At 39.1% G+C, this 27,554-nt stretch overlaps 1 protein-coding gene across 2 annotated transcripts in view; it reads right to left on the reverse strand.

Moving 5' to 3' along the window:
* RFX4 (regulatory factor X4) overlaps nt 1-27,554 on the reverse strand; it is a 163,925-nt gene that overhangs the window by 111,585 nt on the left and 24,786 nt on the right. For both annotated transcript variants that reach the window (XM_003783278.2, XM_003783279.1), the window contains exons 2-3: nt 26,591-26,677; nt 3,696-3,756 (exon numbers count right to left, since the gene is read on the reverse strand). In XM_003783278.2, coding sequence (XP_003783326.1) covers nt 3,696-3,756; nt 26,591-26,677 — 148 coding nt within the window. The remainder of the gene's footprint in view (nt 1-3,695; nt 3,757-26,590; nt 26,678-27,554) is intronic.

Raw genomic sequence — 27,554 nt, forward strand, 5'->3', positions numbered from 1 at the left:
TTCAACTTAAATGTTTATCGATAGGGAAATGGCAACATAAATTCTACCATTGTCTTATGTGGCATTCTGCACGGCAGTGAAGATGAGGCTACTCAATATGAGCTAACCTGGCTTCAGGACATTCTATTCAGGGGAAAGCAAGTCGTGCCTCCATACAGCATGGTGGGCTGTAGAACAATATTTTTATTGTGATACTTGTGCACGTTTTTTATAAAGGAGAAAATGCTAAATTAAAAAAAACACAGTTCAGAAACTTCTATAGGTACATATGCACATAGGCCAGGGTCTATCTATATAAACACATATATCTCCATATGTATGTGTATATATACGCAGCACATATCTCGCTGGTAACAGAGTTGCTTTTGAGTTGAAGTCAACTACAATGAAGAATGGACTTTAGTCTTACCCATGTTTTAATTTTTTAATAAGGAAATGTATTACTTGTATAAATAAAAGTAAAACAAACATACACATATATTTACTGGATTAACTTATGTCTTCACTTTTCTAAAAAAAAGAGATAAAGCAAAAGAAGATATCGAAAAAGTATGTAAGCATCAGACTTAGCTAGCTCTGGCAGCCAGAGCAAAACATTATGTCCCCTTTCTTTGTAAAATGGAGGATGTATCCAGTTCCTTTTGAGAGACAGAGCTTTCATATGAAACTATATTCTAAAATACAATTACACATGTAGAACTTTGTATAGGTCATATGTCCTCTACCGTGGTTGTAAGCATGATTATTCCTAAGTTTAGAGAACTGTCCTGTTTTTTTCTTCCCTGCTGTTTCTATACAATTTCCTCTGCCTGCCTGTTCCACCTCATCTGTGTCCCTCTCCTCCTGGGCCAAATTCAGCCTCTTCCCACCAAGGAAGGAGCAGGATGGTGTGCTGGGTGCTCAGACTGCCCCAGAGGACTGAGATATCATTCCCTACTGGGGGGAGGCTGAGTCCTTCCTGCCAAGTGGTCCTCAGCAGAATGTGAAGAGCTCTCTCTCCCAGAGTTACACCCCTCCCTGGCGGCAGCCTGAGTCCACTGATGGACAGGGAGAAAAGGAATAAGGCCTGGATCTATAGCCTTGATTTACATCATCTCTGACCAGACATTCCAGCCTGAGAACTCCCCACCGAGTGGCTGAGGCCACTGTCATAACCTCCTCCTAGCCCCAAATGCTATTGATTCCAGTGTGCCTCATACTCCAGGGTGGGGAGTCTAGGTGCATGCCCAAATAAGCACCTGCTCCGTCTGGAGGGCCCGACTGACTATAGTCGGCTTTTGTAGAAGCTGTTCTGTCTGTCTGAAATGGTCCTCTGACCCTGGTAGTCACATCATCACTGTGTCATGAGGACTTCTTGTTATACATCTATCCATTGAAACGTCACCTCCTTAGAACAGCGTTCCCTTACCACCTGAATAGCCTCTGTGACACTGTCCTATTAGCCAGTTCCAATTCTCTGCACAGCACTTATCACTATCTAATACATTCCTTGTTTATTTACTATTAGTTTTAAGAAAGAAACAAATTATGACCCATTTCTTCCCCTCAGTATCCCTTCTATTGGTCTATCTTATCCTCTGCTTCATTCTCCTGAGCCCTAGCACAGGAACTGGCACATAGTAGGTGCTTAGTAAACATGCGTCAAATTAGTTTACGACTGAAATTCTATCTTAAACACATAATATAAAGGGAATTAGGAGAAAATTTAATGTTCTTTGGACAACCTGATGTTTTTTGATAATAAGACTAAAATGTACAAATTTTCAAACCAGGTTTAGCCTTGAAAGTAGATGTATCATTTAAAAAAATCTACTGCCTAACCTGTGAATTGGAGGGCAACATTTCTTCTGGGATAATCTGTGTGACCATTTATTTAGAAAAACAGATCTTTTGTGTGCAATTAGGTGCAGTGGAAGGAAAAGTGGCAGTGTCTGACCTGGTACTTTCTTGTGAGACCTGGAGGGAAAGAGTGCTGAGGAACAGGCACTGTTCAAGCACTTTGAATGTAATTAACTCACATCATCTTCATTGCTACCCCATGAGTTAGATACTATTGTATTTCCACTTTACAGGTGAGTAGACTGAGGCACAGAAAGGTTAAGGACCTTGCCCAAGATTTCACAGCTGGTACTTGGTAGAGCTAGGAGATAAGCCCTGGCTGTCTGACTTCAGAGACTGAGCCATCTATAGCTTCCCTGTTACCAGGCACATGAAACACAGAATCACAGAAAATAGACATGAATAAGGCAATTTTTTTCTACTCCCTTTCAAATTTTTTACTCTGAAATGCACAACATGTTCAGGTTATTAAACTGAGAATGTCTGCCAATTCCTTGCATTTCTGGAAGCTGCCACTACTGAAGTCCTTTACATTGATGCCTCATTTGATGCTTGGCATTATGGGAATTTGCAAGGCAATAATATTTAGGAAAGAGTACAGGGGGAGATTTGATCTGAAGAATAAAGTAGAATTTTAAATAAAGGCAAAAAATGGAATGCAAAAAAGTATATAGGGACAAAAGATGGAAAAGAGCCAAAAGGCTGGAAATGGAGCCTTTGAAAACAATCTTTGCTGTCCCTGTAGCAAAACAAGCCGATAGTTAAACTCCTGTTAGAGAAGATTGAGTTACTTCCTGAATGCTTTCTGCCAATGTTTTCCTTTCACCTCTGGATGGATTAGACTAGAGAATCTAATATGATTTTCTCATTAAAGCCCATCTGCTTCCTTTTCTGATCTGTTCTCTCTTCTTTATCCTTCCTGATGTTTCTCTTCCTTTCTTTCCAAGCAGGAGCTTTGCAGTTAAAGAGACCCAACCAGGTTTCAGACTCTGCCATTTATTGGCTGTGTGTATATTTAGCAAATGATGAACTGCCTCCATTTTACTTCCGTCATCAGTACAAAGGGCATAACAACACCAGTTTAACAGAATTATAAGAATGAAATCAGGCACACACACCAAGTGCCTAGCGTGGAGGCTGGCACATAATATGTTTTAGTTCCTTTCTCCTCCTCACTTCATTCCTTAATTTCTTCCAGTTTGCTAAGGCTGGACTCTAGGAGAATAATAAATAGCCTTTAACTGTCAATATCCTCTGAGAGGTGAATCTCAAGTACAGAGAGTTCTGTTGTTCAAAGCTACAATATAATTTCCAAGTAAAGCTTTCAGAGGAGGATTTATCTATAATAATCAAACGTGAGTGCAACCACTCAAACATCATTAAATTTTTCATCAACTCCAGGAATTCCAAATATTAAAGAGAAAGCTATTCTAGTAGATTATCCTTATAAATGTTCATGTTAAAATAATTGTCATATAGCTGCAATTAATTATTAATTCATTAAAGGCTCATTGGTAAGGTTGAACAGACCTCTGTTTCTATAATGTGCTACAACATTATTAATTGTAATAACAGAGTCTATTAACATCAATTAATAACATCCATGTGGAACCCAGTCCTTGCCAGTATTTGGATAATAGGAAAAAAATCTACCCCCAAATAAAACAAATATGGAAATTCTAATCACAAAGATACATTTAAGTCTAGTTGAACATTTTATGCACATTAAGTAGATTTCATGTGAGTTACTGGAAGTCATCATGACAATGTCAAAATATCCAAGTGATACCCTATCTTACAGGTAGGAAGATGTGAGCATTTCCTGAAGAGAGAATGTGCTAACAATGGAAACTTACCATTGCAGGGTAGCAGGAGTGGAATGGGGCTTGGATGCTCTATTATTTTCTTTTTCCTCATCTATTAAAGGAAAGAAAAAGAAGTTAACTTTGGTAGAAAGCAGTAGGAAAAAGTATAAGTCCTCTTAGCTCTCCTAAGCTTCAAAAGACTGTTTCCTTCAAATGGTGTTGCTTTGCAACAATGATAGTTTGGCTTTTCCAACAAGCTGGACTCATCATACTTTAACACCAAAAGAAAAAGATGGAAATGGACTTTTATTTTAAAAAACTCATGTCAATGTTGTTTTTGACATAGTATGTTGGAGTTTGAAGAGTCACTTTCCTTTGTCACTGAACAATAGGACCACATTCACTCACTTGCTATTTTCCCACCTGAAGCAGGACAGACTCTATGATTTTAACCCAAGAAAAACACATTAACCTCTTCATGGCTATAGACTGAATGTTTGTGTCCCCCAAAACTCATGTGTTGAACCCTAATCCCCAAGTGATGACATTTGGAGGTGGACTCTTTGGGAGGTGATTAAGTAATGAGGGTGGAGCCCTTATAAATGGATTAGCGCCCTCATAAAAGAGACACCAGACAGCTCCCTGTGCCATGTCAGGACACAGTGAGGAAAGAGCCATGTATGAACCAGGAAATGGCCCTCACCAGACACAGAACCGCTACTGCCTTGATCTTGAGCTTCCCAGGTACCTTAGTTTATGAGGGGTTTTTGTGTTTAGTTTTGTTTTTTGCTTTTTTTGTTTTTGGTTTTCTGTAGCAGGCTGAGAAGCTTATCATTTGTTCTTTATACCTCTGTGGAGCAGACAGTGTAGGGTAGGGCGAATGCCTGCAAGTATTCAGAAAAATTGAATTAGCAATACAGTAGAGCAGGGGGTCAGCAAACATTAAGTGTAAATGGTCAGATAGTGAATATTGTAGAATTTGGGGACCAGAGGTCAAAAGCAAAACATTATGAAGAAGTAATTCTTACAGCATATATTTAGGGAAAAAAGAATATTATGTAGACTTTATATGAAAAGACAGAAGACAAATTTATAAAAATATCTTTTTACAGAATCCAATATAATAACAAAGTATTGTTTTTGTAATACAAGTCTATTAATGGGAAGAATTAAATTATTTTGGGGTAGGCAATAAGTCTCTTAATTTGAATTAAAGTAAGTGTTGCCTATCATCTATCAAATAGATTACAAAAGTTGATCTGTAAAAACCTCTTTTAGCTTGCAGCCCTATAAAAATAGGCATTGGGCCAGATTTGGCCCAGAGGGCCCTAGTTAGCTGACCCCTATAATACAACAATCTGAACAACAGATTAACCTTTGGATACCTAAGAAAGACAACTCACAATTTCATTACAAATTGACTAAGGAATACTTATAATCAGTCTCTTACTCAATTCTTAAGATTGACTTAATAAAAAAAAAAAAGAAATAGTCATTAAGACATAAAATTCTTCAATCTATAAAATTAGGCTCAAGAGAACTGGTACAACTAACAGTCTCAAAAGAAAATTAATAATGTCAAAGCTTATAAATATTATTAAAAAAATTTAATATGGACATATTAAAATAATCAATGAAATCAATCTGTGGCATAAAATTATATGGAAAAGAACTGGTACCCATGAAAGTAGTTTAAGTGAAACAAACATAAAAATGGAGGAAAATTAAAAAGGTATAATACCATATAGAAAAATGTTCCTAAAATTATTAGCTAGTAATGTTGAGTCCAGGAAATATTATTGGCATAATTTTGATTAAAATGTCTTCACATAGGCACCAAGGCAGATATTGTTGTTGCTTAATCAACAACTATACATACTCACTTTCTTCCTTATTTATAGAACCCTAAATTAGAGGGGTCATGTATTTAAGAAGGGTGATCCCCTCTCAAATCCTTGAGAGTTGAATGATGATTACCTTAAGTCACTGATTGGATTAGGTGGAGCATGTGACTCTCTGCCTGCCTGTCTTTAAAGGAGAACCCTTCTGGTGCTTCTGGGAAAAATATTTTTCCATAATAAAATGGAAGAGGTAAGAAACTCTGGCTGCGAGTGAACACAACCAGAGTGAGGCAGCAAAGTTGCAACTGGGGAAAGAGCAATCTGAGGATGAAGTCAACATCCAGAAAAGCAAAGAGGAAAGACAAAGACTGGAGGGTCTGACTGTCATGTTGTGCCTCTGCTTAGCTGTCCCTAAAGATGCTTGCCTCTTTGTTTTGGGAACTAACACAATTTCCTCAGCTAATGAAACTGCTTTTTGTTGGGTATTCTCTTCCTTGCCACCAAAATATCCTGATACAAACTCTAACACTAAATGTTCTCAGGAACAAGATGTCAAAATACATCATGAACTTTACATCTGTTCACAATGCTTTGCCAACATGGCGTTCCTTCTAAATAAATGCTTCTTATCCTTTCAGTCCTGGACTAAATGACACTACCTCTTTGAAGCCTTCCCTGATACTCTCCAAGTCAGGACTCCTTGATCCTAATTCTATTCTTTTGCAGCCCATTACTTGTCTCTTAATTGATCTTGATCAATTGAATGGTTTAGCTACCTGGATTTTTATTTGTGAACATATCCATCTTGTCTACTTGAGCATAAACTCATTAAGAAGGCAGGAATGGCATCTTAGCTGTCTTTGCCTTACTTTCTGTCAGGGCCCAGCACAGGGCCCTCTACTTAGTACTTAAACAGTCGAATACCAATGGAGGGGTCAGGGACAGTTTGTTCTTGCATGCCCCTAACCCCCCTCCCATCTGCATTGGTTTACAACTGATTTACATAGCTAAGTCTGCCTTCTACAACCTTAAAAAACAAAAACAAAGAGCCCCACAAAAAACAGCACGATAAGGAGAATGAACATGTGGGTCTCACAAGACTGTGGGTGAATGAACACATAGAATAAGACTCAACCTTGTTGACAAAGAAATAAAGAGGAAATAAATAATGAGGTACAACTTACATTTCTGATTGTCAAGCAAATTTTAAATAATGTTAATTCCTGAAGCTGCCATATACATGGTGAAACCAATTCTCTTATACTTCTTCGTACCTGAAGGTAGTATTAACATTTTTAGTGTGCAATGTGGCCTCACAACCCAGCTCCTAGAAATTATAGTACTAAGCAAATGGTTAAAAAAAAAAAAAAGACTATAGAAAAAACATGATTGACGGTATTGTTTTAAACAAGGAAGAGTATATAAGTAAACTAAATATACCTCCATTTCAAGTACTGGCACATGATAAACATTTTTGTTCTTTCTGAAACTATCTGGGTTTGGTGTTTTGTTTTGTTTTGTTTTGTTTCCCTGCTTCTTTACATTTCAGAATTTTGATCAACCTGGACCAGATGCCAAAAGACCTAGATCCTAGTATCAATCCCAAAACTTACTGGCCATGATTGAGCAAACTAATTACTTCAATACATATTTATTGAACACCTAATTTGTGCCAGCTAGACATTGGGGATAAATTATTAAACTCTTGCCCTTGAGTTTTGTTGGGGAAAGAGACGGTGGAGAGAGAGGCCAAGTTCAGTGAGAAGTGACACATGCTGTGATGCAGGCAAGCACAGAGGGGTCTGCTAACCCAGACTGCAGGAAGAAGCTGAACCTGTCTGACGTGGTGTCCTGGAAGAAGCGCAAAGTGAGCTGAGTCCTGGAGTGAGCCAGAGATGGGGACCAGTGGGCAGGAAGGAGTAGAGTCAAGGGCAAGGTAGAAAAGGTGAAAGGTAGAGAAGGTGAGGGCCAAAGACAGAGATACTAAAGATCATGTCATGTGGCTGTCACATAGGTCCTTTTTGGGTGTGGCAGATGGAGCCAGGCAAACTAGGAGGTGCTGTTTAGCAATCTAGTTATCCTGTTTAGATTTTAAGAGAGTTTATCTCTAAACCGAGGATAATAATAATGCCTGCCTCAGAAGATTGTTGGGAGAATTAAGCAAAATGAATTTAACAGAGGGTAAGAGTTCAAAAGCGTCAGCTGCAGCCATCTGCAGGGTAGAGGTTGCCCTTGGCTGTGCCTGGCCAGGAGGCTCTTAAAGTAATTCTTTTTAGCAAGCACCTACTGCTGGAAGCAGGCATGCGAGGCTCCTTGCTGCTTGGGAAGATTTACAGAGCAAAGACAACTGCATTGCCAAGGACCCTGCAAGGCAAATATACACCAGGCGACACCTCAGCTCTGTATAGGAGGTGGCCTTTGAGCTGGGCCTTGAAGCAGTCAAGGTTTTTAAAAATAATGTTGTTATTTTTATATGAGTAATACATGTTCATTCTTTTAAATGTGGAAAATAGATAAATATAAATCTTGAAAACCATGCCCCTCTCAACAGAAGAAACTACAGTTAACTTCTTATCCTGTTTATCTTTTTCAATGTTCTCTTTCCTTTTCTTAGGAGAAGGGGATCTCACTGTGTTGTCCAGGCTTGTCTCAAACTCCTGGGCTCAAGCTGAGATTACAGATGTGCACCTCTGTACCCAAATCATTGTTTTCTCTTTCACACACAAGCACACACATACCTAAACTTAAAACACACAAAAGCCATACAGTAAGTACATCCTGGTGTGTAACCTGCCCTGTTCATCTTTACAAGGACAGGTTGAACTTTGGGAAGAGGATACCAAAGGGGAAGGTATTTCAAGAGGAAGAAGCAGCACAAGGAAAAGCATGGAGGAGGGAAACCTGGGGTCAGGGAAGGATGTAAGAGGTCCAGTTGGCAGAGCCAGGGAAGTTCCTTGTTCTAGGATTCCAACATACGGTTTCCCACTCAGTGTCACTTGTCTTTTTGTGTGTCAGATTTTTTTCCCATAAAACTCTGTTACAGCCCATTCTAATATCAACAACTGAAAGAGAACTGGCTTTGAGGGCAGGCAAACCTGGGTTTGAATTCCAGCTTTGCCCCTAACTCCACATGGAACTTTGAGCAGCAACTTGATTCATCCAAGCCTGAGGCCCCCTAGCAAAAAAGTGAAAATCATAACTTTTATCACAAGGATGTTTTGAGGACTGAGTATATTACATTTTTATGGCTGGATGCAGTGGCTCATGCCTGTGATCCTAGCATTCTGGGAGGCCAAGGCAGGAGGATCACTTGAGCTCAAGAGTTTGAGACCAGCCTGAGCAAGAGTGAGATCCAATCTCTACTAAAAATAGAAAAATTAGCCTGGTGTTGTGGCGGGTGCCTGTAGGCACAGCTACTCAGGAGCTTTGATGAAACTGAATAACTTGCACAAGGCCCAGCAGCTGGTGAAGGGAGAGAGGACCTCACTCTGAGCTTGGCAACATGGTGGCTACGTGCAGTATTCAGAAGAAAGTCAACATGGATCCTCCAGTTCCATCATCAAACCTTTCACCTCTGCTGCTTCCTTTCCTTAGGCCACCGGTGACTTTGTACCCAGGATCTGAATAAATAGCCTTTTTCCTCAAAGGGGGAAGTCCTGAAACACCAGTTACTTAATCACTCATTCATCAAATATTTTTAGAGTGCCTACTATATATTTTAGCCCTATGCCAGGTCCAAACAGGTGAGAAAACCAGACACAATCTCTGCTCCCTTAGCCTTAGAGTCAAATCATCAGCCAATAAAATGTAAGCCCTCAGCAAAAGCTGTAAAGGGCAGGTCCAGACTGCTATGACAGCACCAAGTAGGGGACATGAGTCTGGTTTGGGGATCTGAAGGAGGAGCAGAAACCCAGGGCCTAGACAAAGAAGGCAGGATAGCACATTTTAAGTAAATAAAAATAGGTGCAGTTGATGGAGACTTTAGGAGCTGGTCCTGCCAAATGTCTTTTCATCTTACCAGGGAGAAATACCTCAGACCAAAGAAGATTCATCCTGTAAAGTACAATTTCAGACCAGGAAGATTCCTGGAATCATTCACAGCACACACCCAGCCATCCCCTTCTAGTGCCCACCCTGCCAAGGTTGGAGGGCAGCAGTCTGCTTAGTAAACCTTCTGCCCAGAGGCTACCCAGTGCCTGGTCTTCTTGCTACTTGGTTCTGCTCCCACCTTGCAGTTATAGTTCCCAACACACTGCAGGGATCTCAGTCCAGTTCCCAGTGGTGAGTGTCCCTGCCTCTATTGCCCAATATAACTCTGAGGCCAAGTTTCCAGGCTTAAATCTTGGCTCTACCACTTGCATACTAGCTATGTGACCTTGAACAATCTTTTGGTTTCTTAGTTCCCTTACCTATAAAATAGGGATAATAATAGTATCAAGCACAGAGGGCTATTGTGAGAATTTGTTGAATCACTCCTGGGACAAAGTCCTTGTATTAAAGTGTTTCTCATGACTGTAACAATCGTTGCTCTTCCAGAGGCGCTACGGATCCTTTTCCCACACACGGGGCTGGGTTCGGCAAGCCCCATGTTGGGGACAGGAGTGTGCGTTCTGTGTTCTCACAACACCCTGGATGCTCTAGTGAAGCCCTCCCTGCAGGGTGTGGCACTGCTCATTGGTGGTTTTAGTCCATTACTGCTGCTGTCACAAATGCCATGGACTGGGTGGCTTATGAACACATAAATTTATTTCTCACAGCTGCAGAGGCTAGAAAGTTCAAGATCAGGGTACTAGCAGGTTCAGTGACTGGTGAGGGTCCCTTTCCTGGTTTGCCGATAGCTGTCTTCCCACCCTGTGCCCAAACACTGGCAGGAGGGGTGAGGAAGCTCTCTGGGTTCTCTTTTATAAGGGCATTAATTCTTTTTATGAGGGCTAAAGCATTAAGTGACCTAATCACCTCCCAAAAGCCTCTCTCCCCAGTACCATTGCCTTGGGAGTCAGGATTTCAACATGTGAATTCGGTGTGGGGGGGGGGGGCGCAAAGATTCAGGAAATAGACCATGTCTAGCTCGCTAATTCGGTTTTTTTTTGAGACAGAGCCTCAAGCTGTCACCCTGGATAGAGTGCCATGGCTTCACTGCTCACAGCAACCTCCAACTCCTGGGCTCAAGCAAGTCTCCTGCCTCAGCCTCCCAAGTAGCTGGGACACAGCCCCCCGCCACAACGCCTGGATATTTTTTGGTTGTAGCCATCATTGTTGTTTGGCAGGTCCAGGCTGGATTCGAACCCGCCACCTTAGGTGTATGTGGCTGGCGCCTTAGCTGCTTGAGCCACAGGCGTCGAGCCTAGCTCGCTAATTTGTAAGTACTGGAGGGTGTAGGCCTCACTTACCATTGTGTCTCTGACACTCATACATGGTAGGGGCTCAGGAAGTGTTTGTGGAATGAACAAATGACTAGAATAGCACCACAGTGAAATTCTGAGCCTTCCTAGCTGACTTTAGTAAATATACCAGACTGCCAGGGAACGTTTACTGAAGACTTACTATGTTCTAGGCACTGTGCACTGGTTAACACGCTAGCTGCCCTAGAAAGTGAGCGATCTAATGCATGTGCAACACCAGATACAGAGCCTGAAGTGTGCTTGGAGCTTAATCAATGTTAGGCCTAATTATTGCTATTATCCCCATCTACAGAGGAAGAAACAGAGGCTCAGAGAAGTGAAGCCATTTGTCCCCAGTAAGTTAGTGTTAGAGTGAAGACAAGGACTCAGGATAGTTGATGTCAAAACTTCCCCAGACCCAAACATGTATAAGTCTCACTCTTCAAACCTGTGGTACTGTGACAGAGCATTTAAGGAATGTATCATATGTGCCTCATTGTTTCTTTTCTACCTCTATGACTATTGAATTCACAATATTTAGAAACCTATTCTAGAATATTTCCTGCCTAGAGCCAGCATGGCAGTTTGATGTTGAGGGAAAATGTTTCTAAATTAATTACTTTTCAAATCCCAGGGAAGGTTCAAGTTTATGTGAGTCTAGAGTTTCACTTCAGAGTTCTAATTCTATTTCCTTTCTTTATGCTAACCTGGCTGCACCTGGCCAGACCTCACCTGTTGGGAACATGGGGCTGCCAAATATTTCATTCCCTTTATCCACCTCCTTTCCAGCCCCTGCGAGGGGTACCCACTGATGATCAGAGTGCCTGGCACCTAGGCCTTTGGCAGTGGACATCAGCTGTTGGCAGCAAACCCTTTTCCCCGTGGGAACAGGGCTTAGTCCCAAACAAAACCTTGGTGCTGGCAACATTGCTCTGAGGGGCCCACACCTGCATCCTCTCTCCTTCTTGGGTAAATTCCTTCATAATCTTGGAGTCAGAAAAAGCCTGTCTAATTCTGATATAAAACCCCAAGGCCATAAAAGGTTGATCAATACATTTTAGTACATGAAAAAATTCAAAACTTCTAAGTGGAGGAAGAAAAACCACCACAAATAACAAAGATAATGATGCACTTGGGCAAACTGACACAGACTGTGGTCTCATCTGCCCACCAAATAAAAGAGCTCATGTAAAACCAGAAGGAAAACCAAGAACCAACAGAAAAAACAGGCAAAGCACATGACACACAGTTAGTAGAAAAAATGCAATCGTTTTGAAAGGCGAAAAGATGATTAGTTTTAATCAAAGAAAATGGAAACGACACTAAGAAACTATTTCTTACTGGTAAGATTTGCAAAAATCTAGACTATGACCACAAAACTGTGCTATAAAACTGTGAGGAACAGAAACCGTCCTACTTCTCAAGGGGAGCACAAAATGATGCCTCCCACTACAGAAAGTCGTCTGACAGAGTCTACTGAAATCTCACATGCCTGTTACCCAGCAGCCCATGTCTGGGAAGTGCCCTGTAGTTACTACTGCACACATATGAAACCACACATGTACAAGGTTCTTTGTTGCAGCTTGTCTGCAACAGCAAAAGTTTGGGAACAGCCCAGGTATTCATGTGGTTAACTGAATTATGATATATCCATACAGTGGAATACTTATGCAACTGTTAAAAAAAAAAAAGAAAAGAGTAAAACAAAAACAAAGGATGAGGATGCTTTCTGCGTTCTTACTGAAATGGAGTTCTCCAGGGTTTATTAACTGAACAAAGCAAGTGCTACTTTTTTATGAAAGAAAGGGGCAAAAAAAGAACAGATATTTGAATTTTTCATTTTCATGAGGAAATATTGGAAGAATATGTAAGAGATGAGGGAAAGTGCTTGTAACTAGGGAGCTGGGGTAGGGGGTGGCAGGGGGAAGATAGGGATGGAGCCAGGACTTCTCCATTTTGACTGTTGGACCATATTAACATATTATCTATTCAAAAGTATTCTAACTAAATGTGAACAAATTAAAAGACCCTGTTGGGGAGGAGGCATCTAAAGAAAGAATCTACTAAAATGGCTAAGTAATCCTGGAGCACCAAAAAACTGAAAGCAAATTATCAACTCCCTAACCTGGCATGGCTTTATAGTCTATTTTGCTTTCCTAATATCCGTATACTTAGTCAACATTTACTGAGCACCTGCTATGTACCAGGCCCTACTAGAGAGTGCTGGTGAAATATAGTAGGCACAGTCCCTTTCCCTCAGGAAGCTGTGGCCCCATGGAGCAAGTGAGCGGAGAGCAGAGGGGCCTTGGCAGTGTGCTAGAAGCACAGGAGTGGGGAACATCACCTGGAGAGGAGAGGACAGATGCGGCAGCACTCAGGGACAGAGCAGGCAGCCGTTGGTGACACGGCAGATACAGGCAAAGAAGCAAAGAGTGGACCAGAGGAGTTCACCTAAATCATAGCCTCAACACCAGGGCCTCACCAGCCAGCTAGCAATCTTAAACCTCAGTGCCCAGCCAGCACCAAAACTGCAGCAGACACCCCATGTGGGCAACACAGTTTCTTGAAAGCAACCTGGGAGGCCTCTCCTGTACAATTCTGCCCTGGACTTTCATAAGTCCTTGCCCCTACCCCTGGGAGCTGTCTTAACACTTGCTACAAGGATAAGCATGGAGTCTGGCCTGCATCTCAATGCAATTATGAAACCGCTGCTCAGCACCACGAACTTATCTCTTGTCTTGGAGGACATTCCATTTCATCACAGCCTTCTCCTTCCCACAGTAGATAAGACTGAGAAGCTCATCTCATCTTTTTTGGTAAAGAATTTCAAATAAGGTTTAACTACATTTCCTTTTCTCAGGAAACGCTTTTATGAAGTTATAAGAAACCAAATTGGATAATAAACTAAGACATGCTCAGTGAGCTGAGTGGAGGGAGAGATGTAACTTTCAGTTATACAGCCTTGTAATGTGATATTTTAATGATGATGACAAAGCACATTACATCATGACCCCAGGTTTCCTATGCCATCATACCACTGAATTACAACTTTCCCCTTCCCTGTGCTATGTGTGTCCTCTGTCCCCACTAGTCAGCTGCAGTCCCATAATGAGTTGGGTGGATAGAAGAAGTCTACATTCAGGGTGAGGCAAAGCAGTGAAGTAGGAAGACAACAGTTTGGGAGGAACTGGGCACAGTGTGGACTGTCTCAGGAGAGAGAGAATCCCTATCCCACATGCCCACAACACATTTGGAAACACAAATGAGCACATGGAGTCTGACAGCTCACAGAAAGAGAGGGAAGGCTCTGTCTAAGATACAGGATAGAATCTTTGATTTTAAGCTCATAAACTGAATATTCTCCCATCTCAAACAACACATGTGCATGCTGACTAAGATCCCCTGGTGCAGTGCCCAACTCTGGCTCATGCCAGTAGAAGGACTTGCAGTAGATGGAAATTTGACCTTTCTCAAATCACCTTGAGAAGGCATTTTACCTGCTTGGCCTGACCCAGAGATATAATCTATGGCAGCCATTTAACTGGCTATCCAATATGGCCCATTTAACTGGCCACCCATTCCCTCATTTTTTCCATTGATTTAGACATTAAAGAAATGGTGACCCAAAGACTAGAGAACTTGGACCCTCTGAGTTACATTTGGTTTATTCTGTATCCCTGGGATGGAAACAGGCATCTCAAAGAATCCCACTGGGTTCCTGCTCTTTGAAAACTGGAGTTCCCCCAAATTCCTTCATTCCCTTGATACCAGCATACTCTGTAGCCTTATCACCTCAGACTTGGATGAGGTTGAAACCCCTGAAGTGTTTGTTGGCACTATCCCACCTGCATAGAACATCCACATAACCTTCTGAAAACACCATTTTGGTTTGTCATTTCTTTTTTTTTTTTTTTTTTTTTTTGAGACAGAGCCTCAAGCTGTCCCCCTGGGTAGAGTGCCGTGGCATACAGCTCACAGCAACCTCCAACTCCTGGACTCAAGCGAGTCTCCTGCCTCCACCTCCCAAGTAGCTGGGACCACAGGCGCCCGCCACAACGCCTGGCTATTTTTTGGTTGCAGCCGTCATTGTTGTTTGGCGGGTCCGGGCTGGGGATTCGAACCCGCCACCTTAGGTGTACGTGGCTGGCGCCTTAGCCGGTTGAGCTATAGGCGCCGAGCCAGGTTTGTCATTTCTTAACCAGCTCCTTCAGTGGCACCTTAGCCATCAAATCCCAAATCCCTTGTTTGGAATTCAAGCCCAAGTTCATTCCCAGCCCTTTTCCCCATGATTCTTCAACCTCTCTGCTTAAGCCAACCAGGAAAACTCTCCAAGCTCAAAACCTGTCTCATGGCCTTTCCACATTCCACCTCTTTGTCATCACTGCAGGAACCATGTAGATCCTTCAAGACTTGATGCAAAGGCCACCTCCCCTGAGATGCTTTCCCTAGTTGTCTTCCAACTTTGGGACTTCTTCTAAACTTTATTATTAAGTGCCTTATTAAGGCACCTAGAGACCTTGTTAAAATGCAAAGCATGTTTCAGTGTGTTTGGGGAGGGCCTGAGATACTGCACTTCTAACAGGCTTCCAGGGAGGTCTGTGCCTGAGTCCAAGATCACACTTGGTATAGCCAGGTCTGAAGAATGACTTGCATCATTTAATGAAATAGATCACATACAGCCTTGTATTAATAACATGCAAGTATTAACCCTTCTTCTAGATTGAAAATTCGTTGAGAGCAGGGAAGAGACAGTTTATGTAGTAGAAAGAGAGCAAACTATAAGATCAGACAACTCTAAGTTCAAGTCTTCACTCTATCACTTACTTGCTATGACACTGAACACATCATATAAACTCTGAATCTCAGTTTCCTCATCTATAAGAAAAGAATTTTAAAAATTCCCTACAGGAGGATTAGAGGAAATATGGTTGTGATTATATCTGGCATATTGCCTGACGCTGAATATATTTTAATTTTGGCTCCCTGCTCTTTCTTCCTTTATATAATTTTGAACTTTCTGTAGAGTCTTGCATGTAATAATTCTCAGGAAATTTTCTGGCCCCAGCTTCTGTAACAATTTCTAATTTTTCTAACTTCTGTTCTAAACAGTTCTGTTCAATCCATAGAGCTAAGCTGTCCTCTCTGGATATGATGTCCCAACAGTCATGGACTTTATAATGTCTATAGTCACAGTTTTGTTGGTGAGTATGCCATTAAAAGCATAGATATCTACTGATGTCTGCCACAGAGAAAATGTAATTTGTTCAGGTTGGAAATAAGAATTTATGAGAGCTGAATTATGATAAATAAACCATCCACTCATGGTCAGGTTCTTCACCATAGGGCATTTAGGACTTGGCCCAGTGGTCCAGGATTTTCATCTCAACTACATTTCATCAAAATATATCAGTCTCATATGCTATCTCCTCATGCTCACTGAATCTCTAGCTAATCAATTAAGTCAATCTTTTCTGTGTTGCTAAAACGGTCATAATAGGAAGAGCATTCAAGAGGCTCAGTGATCCCAAAGAATAATAAATACAAGAAAACTGTATCTATGTACATTATAGCCAAACTACTAAATCCTAAGAGGAAAAAACATTTTTAAAGCGGCCTGAGACGAAAAGGCCGCTGATGACTAACTCTCCAATAGATACTTTTGGAATCTGGAAGACAATTGAATGACAACTTTAAGATGTTAAAACAAAAATTAAAAACAAACCCCCTCACCAACCTAGAATTTTATAAGCAGCAAAAATATCTTCCAAAAAGATAGTTGGAATAAAGATGATTTTCGTGATCTACATGACACTACCATACACTACAAGGAATATAAAATAAAAATGATCCCAGATGGAAGCATGGACTTGCTGACAGGAATATAGAATCCTGACATGGGTAAATATGTGAATAAATATAAATAGATATTTATTTAATTTAAAACACTAATAATGTCTTATAAGATGCCTAACATATGTAGAAGTAAAAGACACTAAAATAAGAACTCTGAGGGTAAGAAAGAGGTAAATGCAGCCAACTGAAATACAACTCTTGTAGGAGAAGGAAAAATGTGAAGTAGACGTAATAAGACAAGACTGTGTATTGTAATTCCCCAAGATTACCACTCTAAAAGAATGCATAACTGGAAAGCTATTAGAGGAAGACATCAGTATTTATTTTTCAAAAAACTCTTCAGGCAGTGCCGATAGCTAAGTGGTTAGGGCACCGGTCACATACACAGAGGCTGGTGGATTCGAACCCGGCCCAGGCCAGCTAAAACAACAATATGACAACTGCAACAAAAAACGTAGCCGGGTATTGTGGTGGGTGCCTGTAGTTCCTGCTACTTGGGAGGCTGAGGCAAGAGAATCGCTTAAGCACAAGAGTTTGAGGCTGCTGTGAGCTGTGACATCCCAGTACTGTACCCAGGGCGACAGCTTGAGACTCTGCTCAAAAAAATAAATAAATAAAATAAACAAAAAACTCTTTAATCCTTCCCCAAAAAGCTAAAAAGGAAGAATAAAAGACAGTTGGATAAATAAAACATAGTAAGTTTGCTGACTTAAACCTATTAATGTCAGTATTGACATTAAATGGTCTGCTCCAATTAAAGGTAAAGATTATCAAACTGAGTTTTTTTTAAAAGCTATTAAAGCAGATGCAGTTGTATTAACATCAGACAAAATCACATTAAGCAAGTATTACTAGAGGTAAGACAGAAATATTTAATAATAATAATAAAGATTCTTTTTTTTTTTTTTTTGAGACACAGTCTCAACTATGTCGCCCTCGATGGAATGCTGTGGCGTCACAGCTCACAGCAACCTCCAACTCTTAGGCTTAAGCGATTCTTTTGCCCAAGTAGTTGGGACTACAGGTGCCTGCCGCAACGCCTGGCTACTTTGTTGTTATTGTTATCAATGCTGTTTATCAGGCCTGGGCTGTTTTGAACCCATCAGCTCTGGAGCATGTGACTGGCACCCTAATCACTGATATATGAGCATTGAGCCAATAAAAAGAATTATTTCCACAAGAGGATAAAGCAATGCTAAATTTCTAAGAAATTAATACTTCAAAATTTATAAAGCAAAAGTTAACAAAATGGAAAGGATAGATAGATAGGCACAACCATAATCAGAGCTGGCAATATTGGTACACCCGTCTAAATAACTGAGAGAACAAACAATATTAACAACAAAAATCAGTCAAGATATGGCATATTTGAATAACATGATTAAGCAACCTGACTTAATGGATACCTACAAAATACTCCATCTAGCATGCAAAATACACATTCTTTTCAAGTGCACCTGAACCTTGACCAAAATAGACCATACATTGAAAGAGAAATACATTGAAAGTAATTCCCAACAATTTCAAATACTGAAATAACACAGAATATGTTCTTTGCTCACAGTGGAACTAAAATGGAAATCAATAACAGAAAGACAATTAAGAAATCCCCAAATTTTTGGAAATTAACTGATTTCTAAATAATCAATGGGTAAAATAAGAAATCACATAGAAATTTGAAAATGTATTTAACTGAATAAGAAGAAGAAGGTCACATCAGAAAGATTATGGGATACAGTTAAGCAGTTCTTAGAGGAAAATTTATAATTCTAAATGCATACCTTAGAAAAAGTTGAAAATCATTGATCTAAGCATCTATTTCAAAAGCTAGAAAAAGCAAATGAAACTCAAAGAAAGTAGAAGGAAGGAAATAATAAAGATAAGAGCAGAAATAAATGGAATTTGTAAAAGATACAAATTGAGAAAAACAACAAAACCAAAAGATGGATCTTTGAGAAGACTAATAAAGTTAATAAATTCAGACAAAAATGATCAAGGAACAGGGAGAATACAGATTGCCTACATAAAAAATGAAAGGAGACAGCTATGGTGGCTCACACTTATAATCTAACCATTTTGGGGTGGTGCCGATAGCTCAAGTGGCTAAGGTGCCAGCCACATACACCAGAGCTGGTGGGTTCAAATGCAACCTGGGCCTGCCAAGCAACAATGATGACTACAACCAAAAAATAGCTGGGCGCTGTGGCAGGAGTCTGTGTCCAGCTACTCGGGAGGCTGAGGCAAGAGAATCACTTAAACCCAGGAGTTGGAGGTTGCTGTGAGCTGTGATGCCATGGCACTCTACCCAGGGTGATAGCTTGAGGCTTTGTCTCAAAAAAAAAAAAATATCGAATCCATCATTAATAACCTTTCCTCAAAGAAAACTTCAAACCCAGATGACTTCAGTATTGAATTCTTCAAAAATTTAAGAAAACAAAGAATACCAACCTTATACAAACTCTTCAAAACAAGGGAAAAGTAGAATATGACCCATCTCTTTTTCATGAAGCCTGTATAATCTTGACACAAAAACTTGACAAGAACATTAAGAAAGAAAAATCATAGGCCAATAAATCTCATGAACATAGATGCCAAAAATCCTTAAGAAAATAGTAATTAATCTAACCTAGAAATATAAAAAAAGATAATACTTCTGAACAAGTGAGGTTAATTCTAGGAATGCAAGGATGGTTTAAAACTCAAAACTCAATGAAGTTTACAACATTAGCAGAATAAAAGAGACAATGTGATTATTACAATAAATGCAAAAAAGGTGTTTGATGAAATTCAATGCCCATTCAAGAAAAATCTCTCAGGAAACCAGACTTAGAAGGGAATTTTCTCAATCTGATAAAGAATATTTACAAAAATTCACAACAAACATCATACTTATAGTGAAACATGGAATATTTTCCCCACTTAGGTTGGAAAGGGCAGGGATGTACATTCTTACCCTGTAAATTCCACATTGCACTAGAGATCCTAGCCAGTGCACTAAGACACAGAAAAGAAAATGAAATACAGGGATTATAAAGGAAGATGCAAAAGTATCATTATTCTCAGGTAATATGATTATATTCATAGAACATTTAAAAATGCAAGCTCATAATTGGTAAGCAAATTTAGCAAAGTGACTAGATACAAAGTTATCTAAATAATTCCATTTTCATATGCTAGCAACTAACAATTAGAAAAAAATTTTAAAAATATTACTACTTACATGAGCATGAAAAACATCAGTTTCCTAAGAATAAATGTAAAGAAAGATGTATAAAATCTCTACCCTGAAATCTACAAAACACTACTGGGAAATATTAAAGATGATCTAAATACATGGAGGTCTAAAATAAGAGATATAAATTAGAAAGCTGATGTTGTTAAGATGTCAGTTCTTCCCAAATTTATTAAAGATTCAATCAAAAATCCTAACAGATCTTTTTGTATATGTGAAAATTTGCAGATTTTTTAGTCTATATGAAAATATTAAGAATGTAGATTAACCAGAACAGTATTTTTTTTGAGACCAAGTCTTACTCTGTCCCCTGGTTGGAGTGCCATGGCATCATCATAGCTCACAGCAGCCTTGAACTTCTGGGTTCAAGCAATCCTCTTGCCTTAGCCTCTCCAGTAGACAGGACTACAGGCATCCGCCACAATGCCTTGCTAATTTTTCTATTTTTAGTAGAGATGGGGTCTTGCTCTTACTCAGGCTGTTCTCAAACTCCTAAACTCAAGCAATCCACTCACCTTGGCATCCTGGAGCACTAGGAGTACAGGTGTGAACCACTCTGCCTGCCTAGCCTAACCAAAACAATTTTGAAGAAGAAATAAAGAAGAACAAGAGACCTTAGGCCACCAAATATCATAACTTATTACAAAGGTGCAGTAATAAAGACTTTGATATTAGCCCTAAAATAGACAATGAGACTGAAAGGTCAGAATAAAGACCCAGACACAGACCCAAATATATATGCTCTGCCAATTTATGACAAAGACACTATTGAAATTCAGAGGATGAAGAATTTTTTTCAACAACTTGTGCTCTATTGGTTGAAAATTCATATTAAAAAATAATTTTGACTCTTTCCTCACACCATACACAAAAAAATTCCAGATGGATTGGTGATAAAAAAATGAAAGGTAAAATAATAAAACTTCCAGATGACAACGTAAAAAAGATCTTTATAACCTTGAAACCTTGAGGTAAGCAAAAATGTTTTAATAGGACACAAAAGCACTAAATATAAGGGAAAAATATTGATAAATTGAACTTTATTAGAATTTAAAACTTCTATTCATCAAAAATTACCATTAACAGAATAAAACATCAAGCCACAAACCAAGAGAAGATATTTATAATACTTTTTCCTGACAAATGCCTTCTATTCAAGATGTAAAAACAACTCTTAAATCCTTAAGGAGAAGAACATAATTTTTTAAGAATACTCAGGCAAAAGACCTCAATAGGTAGTTCACAAAAGATATACAAATATCCAACAAGCATATATTATAATAAAATACTAAACTCATTAGTTATCAGGAAAAATGCAAATTAAAAGCACAATGACATATATTCATGAAAATTGCTAATTTTAAAAGGAATGGCTATCCTAAATGTTGGCAAGCAAGTGAAATAACTGAAAATTTTGTAAATTGCTGGCAAGAATCTAAATTGGTACAACCACTTTAGAAGGTTGTTTAGCAGTATCCAATAAAGCTAAATATACATATAGCTTATGATCTAGCAATTCTACTCAGGAAAACATATTAGTAGAAATGAGTGCTTTCATGTCTATGAAAAGTTATGCAAGAAATGTTCAGCCTAGCACAGTGGCTCATACCTATGATCCCAGCACTTTGGGAGGCCAAGGTGAGGGGATCACTTGAGGCCAGGAATTTGAGACTAGCATGAACAACTTAGTGAGACAAGGTCTCACTATAAAAAGAAAAATTAGCTAGGCATAATGGCACGTGCTTGTAGTCCTTGCTACTGCACTCTAGCTGCCAACACAGAGAGATTTTGTCTCCAAAATAAATTTAAAAAGAATGTTCAGAGCAGCACAAATCCTTCTCGAACTCTTTCCAAAAAATGGAAAAAGAGAGAACACTTCCAAACTCATTCTATAAGACCAGCATTACAATAATAGCAAGTCAGACAAAGATGCTATGAAAAGAAAAAAAACTACAGATCAATGTCCCTTATGAGTATCAATGCAAAAAATCCTCAACAAAATACAAGCAAACAGAATTCAACAGCATATTACAAGGATTATTTACAATGACTGAGTGGGATATATTCCTTTAATTCAAGGACGGTCTAACATACAAAAATCAAAGTAATGCACCACATTAACAAAATGAAAGGGAAAAAAACCACATGTTCATCTCAACTGATACAGAAAAAAATGACAAAATTCAATACTCTCTTATGATAAAAACACTCAAGAAACTAGGAATAGAAGAGAAGGACCTCAAAAAAATAAAGGCCACATATATATATAAGTACAGCTTATCATTAACTCGATGTTAAAAGACTAAAAGATTTTCCCCTAAGATCAAGAATAAGACAAGCTTGCCTGGTTTCACCACTTCTATTCAACACAGTACTAAAAGTCCCAGCCAGAACAATTTGGCAAGAAAAAGAAAGCAATCCCAATTGGTAAGCAAGAAGTAAAAATTATCTCTGTTCACAGATGACATGATATTATATGTAGAAAACCCCAAAGATTCCACATATGACTCCCCCCCAGACTTTTAGAACTAATAATGAATTCAGCAGAGTTACAGGATATACTACATTTGATCCTAGCCAAAAGGCTGAGAAGTGACAAAATTACAGCATGCAAAATCAGCACACAAAAGTGAGCTGCATTTCTATGTACTAATGATAAACAATCTGAAAGCAAGTTAAGAAAATACTCTCATTATAACAGCCTCAAAAATAATAACATATTTAGGAATAAACTTTACCAAGGAGGTAAAAAATGTACACATTGAAAATATAGCTGAAATAAATTAAAGACACAAATAAATGGAAAGACATCCTGTGTTTGTGATTTGGAAGACTTACTATTAAGAAGTTAAAACTACCCGAAGTGATCTTTAGATTCAATGCAATCCCAGCAATACCCCAGTGGCATTTTTTTTTTTTCAGAAATAGAAAGATCCATTCTAAAATTCATCCATAATCTCAAGGGATCTTGAATAGTCAATATAGTCTTGAAAAAGAAGAAAAACATTAGAGGTCACTCATTTCAAAACTTAGACTACAAAGCCACAGTTTGGTTCTGCATAAAGACAGACACATAGAATAGTGGAATGCATGTGAAGTCCAGAAAGAAACCCTCTCATACATGATCAAATGTTTTTCGACAAGGGCACCAAGACCATTCAATGAGAGAAAGAATAGTCTTTTCAACAAATGGTGCTGGGGGAACTGGATAGCCACATGCAAAAGAATGAAGTCGGATCCTTCCCTAACACCGTATCCTAACTCAAAAATCCTAAATGTAAGGCCTAACGTTATGAAAGTCTCAGAAGGAAATATTGGGCAAAAGCTTTACAATATTGGATTTGACAATAATTTCTTGGGATATGACATCAAAGGCACAGACGACAAAAAAAAAAAAATAGGCAAACTGTACTATATCAAAATGAAAAAAATCTTGTGCATTGAAGAACACAATCAACAGAATAAAAAGACAACCCAAGGAATGGAAAGAAATATTTGTAAAATATATAATGGATAAGTGATTAGTACTCAGAATACATAAAGAACTCCTACAACTTAACAACAAAAAACAACCTGATTTTTAAATAGGCAAATGAGTTAAGACATGTCTCCAAAGAAGATATGCAAATAGTCAAAAAGCACATGAAAAGATGTTAAACATCACTAATCATTAAGGAAATGCAAATCAAAACCACAATGAGATACCAATTGACACTCATGAGGATGGCTATTATCAAAGCAACAAAAAATAGCAAGTGATGGCCAGGAAGTGTAGAAATTGGAACTTTTGTGTACTGCTGGAGGGAATGTAAAATGGTGCAGCCACTATGACTAACAGTTTTGTGATCTCTCAAAAAATTAAACACAGAATCACCAGAGAATCCAGACATTCTCCTTCTGGGTATAGAGCCAAAAGAATTGAAAGCAGAGACTTGAGCAAATATTTGTATACCCATGTTATTGACAGCATTATTCACAATGACCAAAAAGTAGAAACAACCCAATGTCCATTAATGGATAGAATAAAGAAAATGTATCATATTCACACGATGTAATATTGTTCAGCCTTAAAAAGGAAGGAAATTCTGATTCATGCTACAACATGGATTAACTTTGAAAGCATTATGCTAAGTGAAATAACCCAGCCACTTATATGAGATACTTAGAATAGTCCAATTCATAGAGGCAGAAAGTAGAATAGGAGTTGCCAGAGACTGAGGGAAAAGGAGAATAAAGTGTTATTGTTTAATCAGTACAGAGTTTCAGTTTGGGAAAGAAGAAAAAAGTTCTGGAAAGGGATGGTAGTACTGATTGCACGACAAGGTGAATGGATTTAACATCAGTGAACTATATGTTTAAAATGGTAAATTTTGTGTTATGTATGTTTTACCAAAATAAAATAATACTTTTGGGCTGGGTGTAGTGGTTCATGCTTGCAATCCTAGCACTCTGGGAGGCCAAGGCAGGAGGATGCCTGAGCTCAGGAGTTTAAGACCATCTTGAGTAAGTGCAAGATTCTGTCTCTACTAAAAACAGAAAAATTATCTGGGCTTGGTGGTACATGCCTGTAGTTCCAGCTACTTGGGAGGCTGAGGCAAGAGGATTGCTCAAGCCCAAGAGTTTAAGGTTGCTATGAGCTATAATGGCCACAGCATTCCACACAGGGTAACTGAGTGAGACTCTCTCTCTCTCAAAAAAATAAAAAGAATAATAATAATAATAATAATAAATAATACTTTTGCCCAGCCAAGGTGGCTCATGTCTTTAATCCCAGCATTCTGGAGGCCAAGGTGGGAGGACTTTTTTTTGAGGCAAGAGTCTCACTTTGTCACCTTCAGTAGAGTGCCATAGCGTCATAGCTCACAGCAACCTCAAACTCTCAGGCTCAAGTGATTCTCTTGCCTCAGCCTTCTGAGTAGCTGGTACAGTATAGGCACCCACCACAATGCCTGGCTATTTTTAGAGGCAAGGTCTCACTCTGGCTCAGGCTAGTCTCAAACCCATGAACTTAGGCAATCCACTCACCTTGATCTCCCAAAGTGCTGGGATTACAGGCATGAGCCACTACACCCAGCGGGAGGACTTCTTGAGGCTAGGAGTTCAAGAACAACCTGAGCAAGACTGAGAACCCATCTCTACAAAAATAGAAAAAAAATTTAGCTGGGCATGGTGGCACATGCCTGTACTTCTAGCTACTGGGGAAGGTGAAGCAGGAGGTTACCCTGAGCCCAGGAGTTTGAGGTTGCAGTGAACTGTGATGATGCTAGTATACTCCAGCCTAAGTAACAGAGTAAGACTCTGTCTCTAAATAAATAAATAGTTAGATAAATAAATAAAATTTAAAAATTTTAAAAGAATGTTCAGATATGCTTTATTCCTAATAGTCGAAAACTTGAGACCACTTAAATATCTACCAACACTTAGATGGATGTGTAAACTGCGGCATGTTGATATAGTGAAATACTATAAAGCAATAAAAAAGAAAGAACTTCTGCTACATACAACACATGGATGAATCTCACAGAGGTTACTTTGAATAAAAAAAGTTACATTAATAACTTTATGTTATGAAAGAATAGAGTCCACAATTCCATTTATATGAAGTTTTAAAAACAGACTAAACCATTACTTTTTATAGTAATAAAAGTCAAGACAGTGGTTGTTGAAAGGAAGGAAACATGAAGAAGCCTCCTGGGTGGGGGGCTAAAAATGTTGTTCTATATTTTTTCTCGGTTGTGATTACACAGGTGGATACAATATACAGAAAATTTATCCAACTGCTCACATAAGATTTGTGTACTTTGTTCAATTTATCCCAATTTTATAAAATGAAACAAAATAGTGGTGACAGAATGACAATTCCAGAGAGGCGATGGAAGGAGGCTGTTTAGCGTGTCTTATAAACACCCTGTGGATTATGGAATGAGTGGTTCTGGGCTTATGCTTTAAAAAAAAAACTGAACTAAAGAGATGTGATTTACCAACCAAGGGAGAAAGATACTTCTGATCCTGCTGGAGATAACATTTATAATAAACTGCCTCCCACCTGCTTTTTAGTGCTTAAGGAGCAAATGCAAATGCCAAGTAGTTTTCTGCTCTTGAATAAAAGGCACCCAGCAGGTCCAGGATGGCATAACACAGGGCATGGTATAAATACAGGAGTTTATGACTTTGAGTTAACCCCAGTTCTCAAGTGCCCAAATCTAAAAGAAACTTTTGCTTTCTGGTATCAAGGACATTTGTGACTCTCAAATAACAATCTCATGACACCACTACTTTAAACCGGTATCTACAGCAAACCTGAGAATGGCCTTTCCCATTCAGGAGCCACATTTGCCAGACTGAAGCATCACTGTAACAGGATCTTTGGGGCACAGGCTAGCAAGTCCACTGCATAAAATGAATCTGAATCTGTAAACAGCACACTTTTGCCATGGCCTTGGTTTCCATGTCCACCTGGCTGAATTCCACTGCCTATTGTGGGCTATTACAGAGAGGGCCTGGGATATGTTGTAAATGGCTGGAGAGCATCTTGTTCCAAGTAACTTACCCCTACCTAGCAATCTAGGGGTGCTATCCTGCCATCAAGACATTGGCTGTGTCTGAGATGTTGTGGAACAATGAATTTCAAGTACTTACTTTCATCATTAGAAACATTCCCCAGAGATGTGTGGCTGGAATAACGTTTGTTTTCACTTTCATTGAGACATCTTTCAATCCAGCTCTCTGAAAAAAAAAAGAAGAAGAAGAAGAAGAAGAAAATCACAGAATTGCTAAGGGGTGTCTGCAAAGAGACAGGAACATTATAAATGCATTAGATTTAAAGGTAATCAACTTTCATATGGCACCCGCCCAGACTGGAGTTGGATTTTACATGAAGCTCTGGGCACACCACTGCTGAGTGGTTTGGGAGTCAAATGGCCATTTGAAGCCTCATTTGATCATTTCTTCGCCAGATTCTGCTAATTCTGGAGTATTCTTAGCCCAAAGCCACCAACTGAGAATTATCTTTCTTAGCAAAGATGTGTTCCTGAGAAGTACAAAGTTTGTAAAACAAAATTTGTCAACTAAATCACTGCTGGCAGCTGGCAAATTTGTACATTAGCAGTGGAACCCTTTCTTCAAATGAAGACAAAAAGCAAAGCAGGTAACCCCTTTGGGGTTCTGACTGAAGAGGAGAAGGAGGGCAGGGAAACTTGTAGCCCACCTCCCTTTGCCCCATGAGCCCCTGAAGTGGCTCTTTGAAGTCAAGACAGGAAGAAGAAATCCAAAGCACTATAGTAACCATGTAGCACTTTTAAAATCCAAAAGACTATGGATTTTTAAATCCAATTTCAAAAGCTACAAATATATTTTTTACAATGTAGTATAATTCTTATTTCATTTTCTACGCTACCCACCATTCATTCATTCGTCATTCATTCAGCAACATCAGCTAAGTGTATAATGCTTGCTCTGAAAACAGGAAATTTGTCCCACCACAAGTGTGTATCAGGGAACAATTCAAGCATAGTACAGACTTTGTGTTTCCTTCTGCTCCATTTCTTCTATAAGAAATATTAGATGAATGCAGAAAACTGCACCTAGCTGAACTGAGCCCTAC

Source organism: Otolemur garnettii, unplaced genomic scaffold, assembly GCF_000181295.1.
Source record: "Otolemur garnettii isolate 467f Iridium unplaced genomic scaffold, OtoGar3 scaffold00007, whole genome shotgun sequence".
NCBI lineage: Eukaryota > Metazoa > Chordata > Mammalia > Primates > Galagidae > Otolemur > Otolemur garnettii.